Source organism: Camelina sativa, chromosome 9 (genome assembly GCF_030686135.1).
Source record: "Camelina sativa cultivar CO46 ecotype springtype chromosome 9, ASM3068613v1".
Taxonomy (NCBI): domain Eukaryota; kingdom Viridiplantae; phylum Streptophyta; class Magnoliopsida; order Brassicales; family Brassicaceae; genus Camelina; species Camelina sativa.
Genome location: NC_141888.1, coordinates 20,373,466 through 20,387,639, shown reverse-complemented (window position 1 = coordinate 20,387,639; position 14,174 = coordinate 20,373,466). Strand labels below are relative to the sequence as shown.

Genomic DNA, 14,174 nt, shown 5'->3' with positions numbered 1-14,174 from the left:
ACAAACATTGATATTACAAATTCGCACGTGTAAAGTGTTTATAGTTAGCTGTTTTATTCTTTCTTTTTCATTTATATATTTAAAAAATTAGGGTGATTCGAACATTGCACTTAAAGTACTTAACAAATCACGGACCACACTTGTAAAAGTGAAGTCGTTCACAAGGTTGTTGTCGTGTAGGCAAGTCAAGGGACCGCTAAGTATATAGCAAGTTGACAACGGCATCATTTTTAACCAATACTCTTTAAAAAGACAGTCATCCATGTTTTCACTTTCAACATGTATTACAATGTAAGATGAGACAATTTAGAATTTAAAAGGTTTATTTTTCAGTTAGTTAACACCATTTTAATGTTACCAAGTAGATTCTTTGTGTGTATATATCGTTGGTTCTGTACATTTTTAACAAAAACAACTCGTATATTTTTGTTGTAAGCTCAGTACTTTTGATCTTGGATTGTGGTCATTAGAAACTCGTAATTTCTTTGTTCTTACAATTGGAGTAATTCCACGAAAGGATATATCAAATCTTGTGTTTTGATCAAGTCAAAAACTGTAACTAAAAAAGATTTTCGAAAGAAAACACCTTGAGAATATTATAATTAACCACAATGGTCCCGAACAGGAGGCAGGAGCTGGTGGATTGAGTGGGCGGACTTACCCCTCCGATCTATGAAAATTGGAAATCTTCAACTAATAAAACTCCTGTTTCATCACTTTCAAGTTTCACCAAATAAAGAAACAAGTTAAGTATCTCGTTTATTTAATTTATATGACCCATCGAATCCCTCCTCCAACAATTTAAAATTATTCAAAAAAAAAAAATTATATGACCCGACGATTCATTTTACATCATCAAATAATATATACTACATTAAACTGATCGTAAATAGTAGTCTTTCTACACTTAATTATTTGAATATAAATGTAGAAATTAAAGTCATTTTAATAGTGTAAGGTTAAAGAAAACCCTATTATCAATCCTATAATGTGTATTTACCCTATTATCAATCCTATAATGTGTATTTACTATCTATGTATTTAATTATACATTTTTTTATTTTAATTAATTAATATTAAGTTTTGATTTTTGGAAACAAGATTTCCTATCCTAATAAAATTTCTAAAACAATCGGAACCACTCCCTTTAAAATTAAGTATTAAGTTTATAATTAATTAAATTAATATTAAGTTTCTAATTTTACAAAACAATATTTTCTCCATACAAACATTTCTTAAAAATAGGCCTAATCAATAAACAACAATGTTTTTAAAACCAAACAGGAAGGTGAACCGGAAGTCTTTCGGGTTGATGGGTCAATTAGTCGGACCGGTTGAACCACGGATCAATTGGTTTGTTGGTTTGTTTATATTTTATGAATATAACATCTACTTTTCTATAAATATATGAACAAAACATATATTAAGGTTGAACAAAACATATATTAACATTCCTATTCTATACAACTAACAAAATACTTTCTAATTTTTATACTAACTAATATATCTATATTTGTAGGATTGCACATTTAAAAAAAAATACAAATTAAACATTAGTTATATATATAGTTAATCTATAAAACAAATTACGTTTTTTTTTATTAAAAAATAGTCCGCGGTGTATCGCGGGTGAATATCTAGTATTGTAACATAAACAATTCTATAATTTGTATTTTGTATATATTAATCGACAATTTTACGGTGTTGTATTGTACCTATATACGAGATTATCATCCGATTATGTCGGACATTTGTACGACGGCTCTCGATTGATCAGACGTCGTTTTGTTACTGGTCAAAGGGACGTTGTAACCTAACGAAAGGCTAGCACTGGTACAATTGGAGTCAGTTTCCAATGGGGTGCTGGCAGATGACGGAACAGGATCGAAGTCGATTAGGTAACGGCCGGAAGTAACGGAAGTGAGGAACAGAGTTAATAAGAGAAGTGAGAGTGGTTGCAAAATCCTTTTGAAAGAAGTCATTTCTATATCTGATTTGAGATAGGAGAGTGATTAAAATGCATGAGCCATGTAATATACAGACACGGGTGTTATGGATTAGGAACGATATATGTGTCTGGTTAGAATTTATGTAGTTGTTGAGAAATTTTGGTGAGGGGAGTGGATCAAAAGTGTGTATACTCGATACAATATTCTAAATTCTAAAATATAATAAATATACAAAAGACAGATGATAGACATATATACATTTTGAAAAAAAAATTTAAAGATAGACATACACATTTTAGTCTTCTCTTTTCCCCCGGTTCTATAACATTAATTTTAGGCCTGGGTAAATAAACCGAACCCGAGGACCCGAACCTGTACTCGATCCAAAAAACCCGAACTCGACCCAAACCGATTCTGTATAAATAACCAATCGGTTTTCGTTTCCAAATAACCACGGGTATCGAGTATTACTTGAACCAAACCCGAGGAACCGACGATACCTGTTTATACCCGAGGATAATTATACAGCATATTCACCTTATCCCTATCGCATCGCATATGATTTGATTTCATAAAACCGTTTGCCTTATTCTCCCTCTCCGAATCCTTGTGAATCTTCCTAAAAAATCATAACCATGTCAAACTTGCCTGATTTTGTCCGATTTCAAGAATCTTTTGGTTTTATAAACCAAAACCCATCCCCAAAACCTAAGTCCGTTGTTAGCTTCATCGTTGGGTTCTCTGATCATAGGGAGCTAGAAGTCGATCAGGCAAGCTTAATTGTAAGCTTCATTCTCTTTTTTTTTTTTTTAATTATTGATTTGTTTATGTCTGAAACTCTGTTGATTAATTGATACTATTTTTGTACTTGGTTTTTTTTGGTCGAATTTGTATTTGTTTGATTCACATTGAATTTGATTTTTTGGGTCAAATTCTCTTCTTTGTTTTGTTCATAGCTGTTAATTTAGAACTTTAGATGCATAACTTAATTGTTTGCTTTTTCAAATGCTATGTAAATGAGTAGTATCGTGAGTAGCAGAGCTGTTATTCATATAAAGCTTATATTGTGAGTAGTAAAATCGAATCTGAATGGGAATGCTTGCTAGTGTTATAGTTCTTAGCTAGAGAGATAAATCGAATCTGAAGTGGAGTGTCGATTTTTTAATTAACAGGGAATGGGAATGCTTGCTAGTGTTATAGTTCTTAGCTAGAGAGATAAATCGAATCTGAAGTTTCAGACTTTTGTTGCTGCTGCTACTACTACTCTGATCTTGTGTGAATTTCAAGTGTGATTCTTATGCATTGTTTATTAGATCAAACGGTTTGATTTGTCGACTTTGATGTCTCTAAATATAATTTTTTTTTTTTTGCTTTGAATGTAATGTTGTGTGATGTTGTTGCAGAGCTGTTATTCATACATGTTTAAATGATTTAATCTGATTATCTTTCAACTGCAGTAGATGGATTCTTTGAACAACCACAACGCCAATGATGAGAACACACAAGGACAAGGAGATAGGTGTAAGACTCCTCCGCCGATTGATAAAAGTAAAGGGGAGAGGAAAGAAGCTCCACGAGGTGATGATGATGGTGGTAAACCTAAGAAGGTACCTGTTCAATGGTCTGAAGTCTGGAACCATTTCACAAGACAAGAGAAGAATCCGAATCTGGGTAATTGTCACTATTGCAAGAAGTCCCTTGTATGTCCAACTAATCAAGGGACTTCAAACTTGAAGAAGCATTTGGATACATGTAAACCGTACAAGGCATGGAAAGGGCGTCAGACACAAGCTGTTATTAGTAATGATGGAAAGCTGCAAGATGGAAGAATAACAGAGAGTGTCTTCCGAGAGGCTTAAAATGAAATGCTTGTTTTGGCAGAATTGCCACTTGCGTTTATTGAGTGTCTGGCATGGAAACACTTCTGCAACAAGTGTAATTTATTCAAGCCTCATTTAAGAAGAACAGCTAATAGAGATATAATTCAGATGTATCTGGCCAGGAAAGCATCTTTGAAGGCTTGGCTATCTTCTCAGCAGCATAGAGTGTCTCTTACTACTGACATATGGACTGCTAATGTTACACGAGCTAGTTACATGGTGATGACTGTGCATTTTGTGGATGCAGAATGGTGCTTAAGGAAATTGATTCTTGGATTTAAGTATATCACGGATCACAAGAGCAACACAATATCAAAGGTTTTACTTGAATGTCTTGCTGATTGGGGCATAGAGAAGTTATTCACCATCACAGTCGACAATGCAACTGCCAACAGTACTGGATTGAAGAAGTTTGTTGAAGAATTTAAGTTATTGAGGCATGATTCTTTAGTGTTAGATGGGACTTACTTGCACATGAGGTGTTGTGCTCATATCATCAACTTGATTGTTAGGGATGGTTTGTCTGAAGTGGGTGATAATATGGCAGCTGTTCGCAATGGAGTGCAGTATGTTCGGTCTTCAGGTCTAAGATGTGACTCATTTGAGCAAAAGGTTGTTTCAGGGAAGATGACTAGGGGGAGTTTGCCAATGGATATGAAGACAAGGTGGAATTCTACATACTTGATGTTGACTATGCTTTCCAGAAGATGGAGGATGAAGAAAAGTTATATAATGACTACTTCATGGAACTTGATAATGGGGTGAAACGGAAAGGACCACCTTCTTACACGGTTTGGAGGGCAATAGAGAGGTTAGTGAAGTTTCTTGGCTTGTTCTACACTGCTACTTTGGTTGTCTCAGCTTCGACTAAGACTTGTTCGTACAAGTGTTATGGTGAAATTGTCACTATAGAGAAGAATCTCACGACTTTGAGCAATAGCTATGATAGTGATCTAAGCAAAATGGCGACTGAAATGAGAGAGAACTTTACTAAGTATTGGGAAGGGATCAAGAATATTAACAAGATGTTGATTGTTGCTAGTGTGTTCGACCCTAGACAGAAAATGCAGTTTGCTAAGATGTGCTTTGACAAACTCTATGGAAAAGATAGTCAAGAAGCTAAGGGTATGTGCACATTTGTTCATGATGTCATGAAAGATATGTTCAAGGAGTATAGTGTCAACCACAAAAGATCAAGCACACAATCATCTCAATCGATTCCATCTTCTCCTGGTGCTACACAAGATCGGTTTATATTTGAATCAGTCTCAAGTGACTTTGCAGAAGAAATATCTGAGTTTGAAAGGATGGACAATGCTTACGCTGAAATGGTTAAGGAAGGAAAATGGACTTGATGATGAAACAAAGGATGAGTTGGATATTTATCTCAAGGATGCTATAGAGACTCCTAAAACCCTTCCTGGAATAGAATGGGATGTTTTGTCTTGGTGGAGACTCAACAGTCAGAAGTTCCCTGTTTTATCTGAAATTGCAAATGATGTTTTTGCAATGCAAGTGTCCTCTGTCGCCTCTGAAAGTGCTTTCAGCACTAGTGGTCGAATCATTGAGCCTCATAGGAGCTGTTTAACTCATTACATGTTGGAGGTGTTGATGTGCACTGAGCAATGGATGAAACAAGATATGAAAATTAATGAAAAAGATTGCCTTGCAAACTCACATATCATGCTGATATTGAACTATTTGATATTCTTCAGAAAGGTAAGTTTTACATTTACGTTTAAGTTTGTAAAACCTCTGTTTTTTTTTTCAGTGTTAACGGTTAAGTAACATTTGTTGTTTGTTTTCAGAGTTTCAAAATGAAAACAACTAGGACCCAAAGACTCATGAGGAGACATTATACTCGGCGGTAAGTTCACTAGACAAGTATTAGTTTTGTTCTTTCAAGTGAGTTTTAGTTTTAAAAATGTTTGGTTTGATGTAACTGGTCATGATCTATGGATAATGTGTTAAAGGCTGACATGCTGGGATGATTCTTCTTTCTTTGTTTCTTTCTTTTTTCTTTCACTAGACAAGTATTATCAGTTTATCATTACCAGTTTCATTTTTTAAAGATTTTAAGTCATGTTTTTCTTTGTTGGGATGCTTATTTTGCGAGACATGGTATGTGTTTTAATTGTTTTGCGAGACATGGTATGCTCAGTTTCTGTTTCATTTGTTTTGCGAGACATGGTATGCTCAGTTTCATTTAGTTCATTGTTTCTTATTGAATTTGTTAGATTATACAACTGTTTGTACAGTTATATTTAAGGTTTTTCGGGTTTTGTGGGTACATTTCAGGTTTTTGTGGGTACTTTGGATATGTTTGAGTAGGTACTATCCATAACCGAATATATTTTGGATATATTACAGGTTTCTTAAAGTCAATACCCAAATAATCCAAACCCGATAGAAACCGAACCTAACCCGACCCGAAATTATATGAACACCTGTTCGGATCTTATATTCGTAAACCCGAAAAACCTGAACCCGAATTATCCGAACCCGACTCCGACCCGAACACCCAAATGTCCAAGCCTAATTAATTTGTAGATGACGTATTTACTTTGTCGAATATACATATTTAAAGAGGAACTCATTCATTCAGAGTTAAAAAATGAAGTTCATGTCCAATAGTCACCTTAATCGAATTTTTTTTTGTAATAGTCTTATTATATATACAGTACTACGATTTAGAAACAATTGGATGGATAATCACACAATGTGGAAAAGAGTTTCAAAACTCTTTATTATTTTGGACACACATGGAGTATAAACAAAACAGTAAATTTTTTTATTTTGATAAAAAGAAGAGTAGATTGTGGGGAAAGATTTATAGAAACCTTTCTTATTTTGGACATAAAAACAAAAGAGAGGTAGCGGGTCTCGCATCACATGGCTCCGGCGATCCACTAATGATAAAACGTCTAGAGCAGGTTCAAGAGATCTCCGGTTTGAGCTTTCCATGAAAGACATTGTTAAGAAAAAAACAAAAAAGTAAAAAGTGAAAGAGGTTAGATAAGTTGTTTTTGGGCTCACCAAAGACACTAGTTAATCGGAGTGTGTTTAGAGAAGGCCGTGATCTCGACTTGAACTTGAAGCATATCGTTCACAACGAAACCTTTGGATTTATCTTGAAGATCTGCAAGAGTTATGAACTCCTGGAAACCCCATCCATTTTCTGCTGCATTGGGCCATCCCTCAACTTAACATATATAAGAAAAAGAAAAAAAAAAGCAACACAATTAAAATTAAAATTATATTAACCATAATTAGTTCCACAATAACACAGATAAAAATGTTTTAAAAATGTCATTAATTTTTAAATGATTTGAAAATCCAGTTTGCAGGATCCGAAACGAAACTGTGCGAACTCAGATCTTATAGGAAGGGTGGGGTTGAACATGTTTGTTAGTTCAATTAAAATGATTATAGGAAATAAATTGCAAAACAAAATATTAGAAATTAATTTTTGCAATGATATTGAAAATATATCTTTCATAATGACTATTTCTTTGATATAACTTTGTAATAATATATTTTGTAAAATATTAAATAAAGGTATCATTTGTCTTTTATTTTATCTCTTAATGGGGTGGGGTGGGGTTGAACATGATAATCTGAATGAATTGAAGTTTCCATATAATTCTAGTGTTATTCAAGTTTGTATTTTATAGTTTCTATTAAATACTAGTGTCACTCAATAGATTGATTAATAAATTCTAGTGTAGAATAAAAGTTTAGGTAGAAGTAGAGTTAATTAAACTCTTTAAAAATACATTAAAATCTTTTTCATTCTCGGATATATCACATTATACTTGTTGTCACAATAGAAACATATATCGCCATGAAAGAACATATTAAGAGAACTATGCACTCACCTTGCTTCACCACATTGCGGGATGTAATTTGGTTTAGAACTCGTAGCGTGGCTTTAACGTAATTGATTTCATTATTCTCACTCATCAGGAAGAGTGACAAATATTTATCCTTTCCAACACCATATCCATTTGGATACACTTTCAAAACCCTAATATTCATTAAACCCATCAAATTAACAAACATTTAGCTATATATCAGAGAGTGTAGGTGTGTAAAGAGAGAGCGAGAGAGAGGGAGTCACCAGTTTCTGTTTCCAGAAGAAAACGTATTGGATGTGTAAGAGTTATGATAGAGGGTAGAGAAATTGGTGATGTTCCAAGTGAAAATGGGGTTGGTGACGTTTTCGTCATAAGAGAAAACTTCCCTCTGGTAGCTTTGATCAACGAAGATATCTATTCCAACTTGACATTTCCCTCCGTCGTAAATAAATACCGACGCTCCGTCGACGAAACATCCCGTGGTCAGAAAATTCGCCACTCCCCACTCCGAATTTTCATTATCAAACCTTACTGGCTCACTTTCTATAGCCAAAAAAAAACTATTTTGAGAAACTTTCCTATATAGGAGCCTTAAATCGATCAATTTCTCATTAACCAAAAAGAATAGACATTAAATGTATGTGGTCATGACCAATAGAGTTGAGAAAAACATAGTAACGGCCATTAGTTAGACTTGCATGATTGCATCACTTGGATATATTTTGTGGAAAAAAACAATTAGTTTTACGTACCAATGTATTGATCCTTCTAATAAATCAAGTTCCTACGTACCTTGGTGTGTATAATAGATTTTATGGAAACCGTCGAAGACGAAGAACTTGATATCCGCATACACATCTTGTGGGTTTGTGACGAAGATTGAGGTATCGATTTTTGTGTAAACCGAAACCCATCCTGGCACTGCGCCTTCCCCCTTGTTTCCGTTTGGGTAGAATTTGAACGTCCTTTTAATATTTATTTAAACAAAAACAAAAGAGTAGGGATACAATTATAGACATATAATATAATATACCAAAATTTGAAGTTGTAATGGTCTTGACGTGAATGACGTACCAAGTATATCCACCGGAAGTGAAAGGAAGGGACTCGTAATATCCATCCTTTACCAGCTCCGCCATTTTGGCATAAGTGTCGAACGTGATGCTGTAAGTTGCTGGACGACGTACTCTCCAATATGCATGTAAAGGTATCTTGAGCTTCTCGTGTTTTTGCGACCCTTTAAAAGTTAGTTTCGTTGTTAGTTAAGATTTTCCCGTGGTTATAAAGTTTCCCGTGGTTAAGATCTTACAACTTCAATTACGATTCTATTTATCTTTACATAAGATTTTCTTATGATACTTTCTATTTTCTAGTTAGACAAAAAAAAATTATATAACTTTCTATTTATGTTCTCCATCTTTTTGGTAATTACATCAACGATACCGCACCTTTGTCTATACCAGAAACATGATCCTCCTGTATTCAAATGGAAAATCAGAAAAAGGAAAGAAAATAAAAAGTTAAACACTGATCAATATATGAGTTATTTCAGAAGAAACGACTCAAAGACTCATCGGAGATTGTGCACTTGCGTTTATTCACTTTGACGACGGTTCAACAATATCATTATAATATACAACTATGTTTTAGAGGGGGTTATTGGTTCTATGATTTTAATGGATTTAGAAATCCAACCAAAAATCATGTGTTATTCAATCATTGATTTTAAAATACTTATCAAAATTATGTGTTATTGGTTCTATGATTTACAAATACTTGTTCAAATCCCATGTTATTCATTTAATGATTTGTTTTTGAATTTCAAAATCCATATTATGTTTTAAATGGATTTGTATGGATTTGAAAGTGTAAAATAGAAGGATCCAAATCCAAGGATAAAACATGTTATTTCAAAATCAATGTATACACCCTTAGTATACACCCTCATAATTCATCATACATTGCGAAAATTACAACAACAAAAAAGTCAACCCAATGAAAAATATACGGATCATCGCAAAATTTACGGAAATAGAAAAGTTCAGTTAAGTTATTTGAACCTGATGTGATCCGATCTCGGAGGTCATCCCTTTCGTCTCTTCTGCCATGACTTGGAGAAATGGTGGGAAAAATAAAACCTTCAGAATAAGTCAATAAGCACGTTTAGATCCGTCTTGGAAAATATCACAAAACTCTTTGTCTGAATCTCTTATTTATTAAGAAATAGTTCAGTTTAAAAAAGACTTGTAATTGAGTCAAATATTTAATAAACAATAGGTTTAGTTTAAAAAAAGACTTTTGTATAATAATAAAAAAAGACTTTTGTATGTACATGGTAATTATGACTTTTGGCGCGTTTTGATTTATTTAAATATAAAACCTTTTACAAAATAAAGCTTTTGAAACAAAGACTTAATAATATAGTTACACACGTCTACGTTTCATATAATAACAAAATAGCATTACAATTTTTACACAATATCAACAATAAACAATACAGTTCTTGCTTGAACAAAAAATGTAGAAAAGGAAAAAAAAAAAAAAACTATAGTTTCATACACTAATTAGGCTCTATGAATGAACACGTCATATGTGAATTACAGTCTCATATTTATAAAGCCAATAGTTGGGGTTTTAAAAATATTTTTGTTTGAGTCTGATATATATTAAGCAATAGTCTCAGTTCAAAAAGACATTTGTTTGTGTCTGGTATTTCTTAAGCATCAGTTTCAGTTTAAAATAGATTTTGATTAAGTCCTTCTATGACTTTAGCGCCAGAATTATTTTAATATAATGTTTTGATATTCTCAAATTTAACTCTGAGCTACTCTCTCAAATTAAGATATCACTGTAATATTTAGGGGTCGAATTCCACAAAGACTCAAGTCTACACAATAAATTATAGAGTTTTATAATTATGCTAAACAGATTAAATTGAATTAAAATAAAAGCAATGCAAAATATTAAATAAAAGTTGTTGTAAATTCAGAAAATCAAAAAGCTAGGCCTAGGGAATTTCTCAGGAAATTATGAAATATTAAATCAATCAATAAATAGGATTCAAGCAATTAAGAACAGATCTAGAACTGTAAACACTTTTGTAAATTAATTCAGTTCTCACTGCAAATAATATCTAAATTTAAAACCAGAAAATCCAAATCTCTTTGTAAAATTCTAGGTTAAAAATCAGCAACAAAATCAGGTTTAGATTGTTCACAAAATTATTAAATCAAATCTCTTTGCAAGAAATAATTTTGCTCATCAAAAGGTTTTATCAGGAAAATCAATTATATTCTCATATCAATTTATTTTCTTAGGGTATTAATTCTAGATGGCCAATCAAGGATTAATATGAAGAACAACCTAAGATGGAGATCTAGATAGATAATGAATCCTAAATAATCAGATCTAATAATTCATAAAATCCCTGTGAAAAACCCTAAACCTAACAAGCAAACTACTCAGACATATTCAATGAAGAACAAAACATAATTCTGAATAATAAGCAATATATATTAAAAGAGTAAGAGGGAGTTCAAGAATTCTTCTCTATAAAGCAGATCTGATCTCTTTCTCTCCAAAAGCTTTCAAAAATCTCTCAGGGTTGCAGGAAAAATAAAACTTGATAGAATAAAACTTAATGGTTTGGAAAACCTAAAAACACTATTTATATGTCTTAAAACACGTCAGGGACTTGTGTTGCAATTATGGAATACTTTGGGGAAGAATTGTAAAACTTCCAAAACTTGGGTCTTGAGTTGGCAGAGAGGGGTGTCGATCGATGCCCTCTTGGTGGTGTCGGTCGATGCTCCTCATAGGATCAGACTCCAAATTGATTTCCTCCGAATTGATGCTCCAAGATGATCCAAATTGCTCTATTTTGCTCCTTTCATGCCAAAATCCTAGAAAACCTGTAAAGACTCAAAAATATCCTAGAAAACAAATCAAAAGTCTCTAAAAGACTCCTTATATCATGGTTAAAAACCACAAAAACCATGATATATCAACTCCCCCAGACTTAGCCTTTGCTTTTCCTCAAGCAAAACATAAACTTAGACCTGTGAAAGAGGTTTGAAAACATAGAATTCACTCAACTGCATGATAATTCTTATTCGCACTCTTCATTTACCTAACTCAAGAACTTACTTCTTATACTCAACCATGATAAGCATCAACATTCCTTACTCAAATCCCCCAATCCTTTGGAATCTCTGAAATCTCCATTGTCATCTCATTATATAAATTAAAGCAAGTACAGGTGAGTTCTTACCTTGGATGTATCGAACAGTGGCATATAGACTCTTTTCAGGCCAAGACTTTCTTCTTACATCTCCTTTCCTCTCCCTTTTCTCACTTCCAAATTTTTTTCTTTTCTTTTTTTTCTTAATCAAAGGTGTAAGCGAATACCGGGGTCATCGGTAATTTACCTACCCCTCGCTGTCAAGCTTTGTGTGATCATTTGACTCAAGAATAGAATAACGAGGTCACAGGTAATTTACCTACCTCTCTAAACTGATCAAAATCATCTCATCTTTTATCCTTTTTTTTCTGATCTTTTTTTTTTTTTAAGCACTGAAGGGTAAAGAGAGGGGAGACATACTTTGAAAAATTGCACTGTCTTGTATGGCCTGAAGAAGAAGTCTAGTCCACTGATTTCCAACCCCAAAGAAGAGATTAAGTCTAGTTAAAATCCTGATAAAAGTTGAGACAACGTTAGATCAATGAGATATCCATTGAATAAGGGCTTTCAGGATCGTTGATAAGGCTCATAGTCTTTCTAAGCTTCAGTTCTGTGGTCAAGCATAAACAAGTAATCATTAGAGTGTTAGCCAAATAAGAGAAATCACTGGTCAAGATCATAATTCCCAAAGACAAAAAGAAAAATTTTGAAAAATTTGACTCAAACTTTATGGTTTTGACTGACACAACTGAAACTCAAAAACAGAAATCATAGTTAGTAACTAACCTCCCCCAGACTTAAACAACACTGTCCCCAGTGTTATCAAGTAAGAGGAAAGCAAAAATAAAAATAAAATAAATAAAAATCAAAATCAAAAGAAAAAGAAAAAACTACCAGTGGGTTGCCTCCCACTAAGCGCTTGTTTTCAGTCATTAGCTTGACTGTGTTGGAGCTCAGGCATCCGGAGGAGCAGAACATGGCATTGAAGTCCTCTTCATCCAAGGTGGTATATAAGCTTTAGGTGCATGAGGTCTGCCAAGGATGTTAGGAATAGGACCAGGGCGGGATTTAGGTATGGGAGGGTATCTTTTCTGTCCTGCAAAATCATCAATAGAAGAAACAAGCGCTCTACGATAATCTCGTGGCTTGGTTAACTGGAAAACATTTTTTATCTCTTTGAAATTCTTGTTGATGATAGGAGGAAGTTTAGGAGAAGGAGATGCATACCTTGGCCTTACCTGAGGGCTCTGGAGTGTGGATTGGTGACTCTTCTGTTTGGGAACAGGTTTCTGACTTGGAGCATCAGTTTTGGATAAGCTTTGTCGCGTTCGTGGAGGGGTGTCGATCGATACCCTCTTGGTGGCATCGATCGACACTGAGCCTGATGCTCGTGTTGCAGAAACCTTTTCAACAGAAAAAGTCTGTCCATCAATAGTAGGAGCTCTCCTCAGCTTATCCATCTCAAAGTTCATACTCAAACCATCCATATTCAGTTCTATGTGTCCCTTCTGCACATCAATGACTGCACCAGCTGTAGCCAAGAAATATCTTCCTAAGATGAGAGGATCTTTAGGCTCTGATTCATACTTCCGCACCACAAAGTCAGTGGGAATCATGAAGTTCCCAACCTTAACTGGAATATCCTCTAAAACGCCTTCATAAATTCTTTGGGAGCGATCAGCCAAGATAAGAGAAATCTGAGTTGGCTTGAATTCTGTCATCCCAAGTCTTACAGCAACAGAATGTGGTACCAAGTTGATGCTAGAACCAAGGTCACAAAGTGAGTGTGCAAACCTTCGTGTGGAGATAGAGCAATCAAGTACAAAGCTTCCAGGATCTGGTAATTTCTCCGCAGTCTTACATTGAATAATTGCACTCACTTCCTTAGAAACAACCACTTCCTGCTTTCTCTCCTTCTTCCTCTGAACAGGCTGGTTCAACAGAATTGCACTAACATCCTTAGTTAGCAAGGCTCTTTCTTCAGGGCTCAAACCATTAGATACCATTCTCTTGACATAGCGCCTAAGTGGTGGTGAAAGCTTCATTGCATCAATCAATGGCATCTCAATCATCACCTTGTCCATCATTGCCTTGCATCTAGCTTCCTCCATCTCCTGCTTAGACTTTCTTGGCTTGGGAAAAGGAACATTAGGCTTGTAGACCCTTTCAGCAGCTGGAACCTGAGATTTTGCAGTTTCTGGGTTCATTTGAGATGAGTGTCGATCGACACCCAGGTGGTGTCGATCGATGCCATCATCTGAAACCGAGAGATTTATCGATTTCTCTTCTTTTTCTGCAGGAGCAATTT

At 34.3% G+C, this 14,174-nt stretch overlaps 1 protein-coding gene, 1 long non-coding RNA gene and 1 pseudogene across 2 annotated transcripts; 1 reads left to right on the top strand and 2 right to left on the bottom strand.

Moving 5' to 3' along the window:
• Positions 1-423: 423 nt before the first annotated feature.
• LOC147938390 (uncharacterized) lies at positions 424-2,003 on the bottom strand. The gene is made up of 2 exons (XR_015564960.1): positions 1,716-2,003; positions 424-716 (listed from the first exon to the last, which is right to left on the bottom strand). It is a non-coding gene; the product is annotated as an uncharacterized LOC147938390 (long non-coding RNA).
• Positions 2,004-4,426: 2,423 nt separating this feature from the next.
• On the top strand, positions 4,427-5,899 carry LOC147938389 (zinc finger BED domain-containing protein RICESLEEPER 2-like; annotated as a pseudogene).
• Positions 5,900-6,468: 569 nt separating this feature from the next.
• LOC147938388 (uncharacterized) lies at positions 6,469-9,894 on the bottom strand. The gene is made up of 8 exons (XM_087467733.1): positions 9,747-9,894; positions 9,135-9,162; positions 8,761-8,923; positions 8,479-8,651; positions 7,950-8,229; positions 7,708-7,856; positions 6,866-7,031; positions 6,469-6,785 (listed from the first exon to the last, which is right to left on the bottom strand). Exons 1-7 carry the CDS (start codon positions 9,792-9,794, stop codon positions 6,874-6,876), a joined length of 999 nt encoding a protein of 332 aa, XP_087323859.1. The 5' UTR covers positions 9,795-9,894; the 3' UTR covers positions 6,469-6,785; positions 6,866-6,873.
• Between the last annotated feature and the right edge of the window lie 4,280 nt (positions 9,895-14,174).

Coding starts and splice junctions, on each gene's coding strand:
- LOC147938388 (XM_087467733.1), bottom strand. CDS start 9,794: ATGGCAGAAGAGACGAAAGGGATGACCTCCGAGATCGGATCACATCAG. Junction 8,924..9,134: donor TGTTTCTGGTATAGACAAAG/GTGCGGTATCGT, acceptor TAACTTTTAAAG/GGTCGCAAAAACACGAGAAG. Junction 8,230..8,478: donor AATCTATTATACACACCAAG/GTACGTAGGAAC, acceptor TTTTGGCTATAG/AAAGTGAGCCAGTAAGGTTT.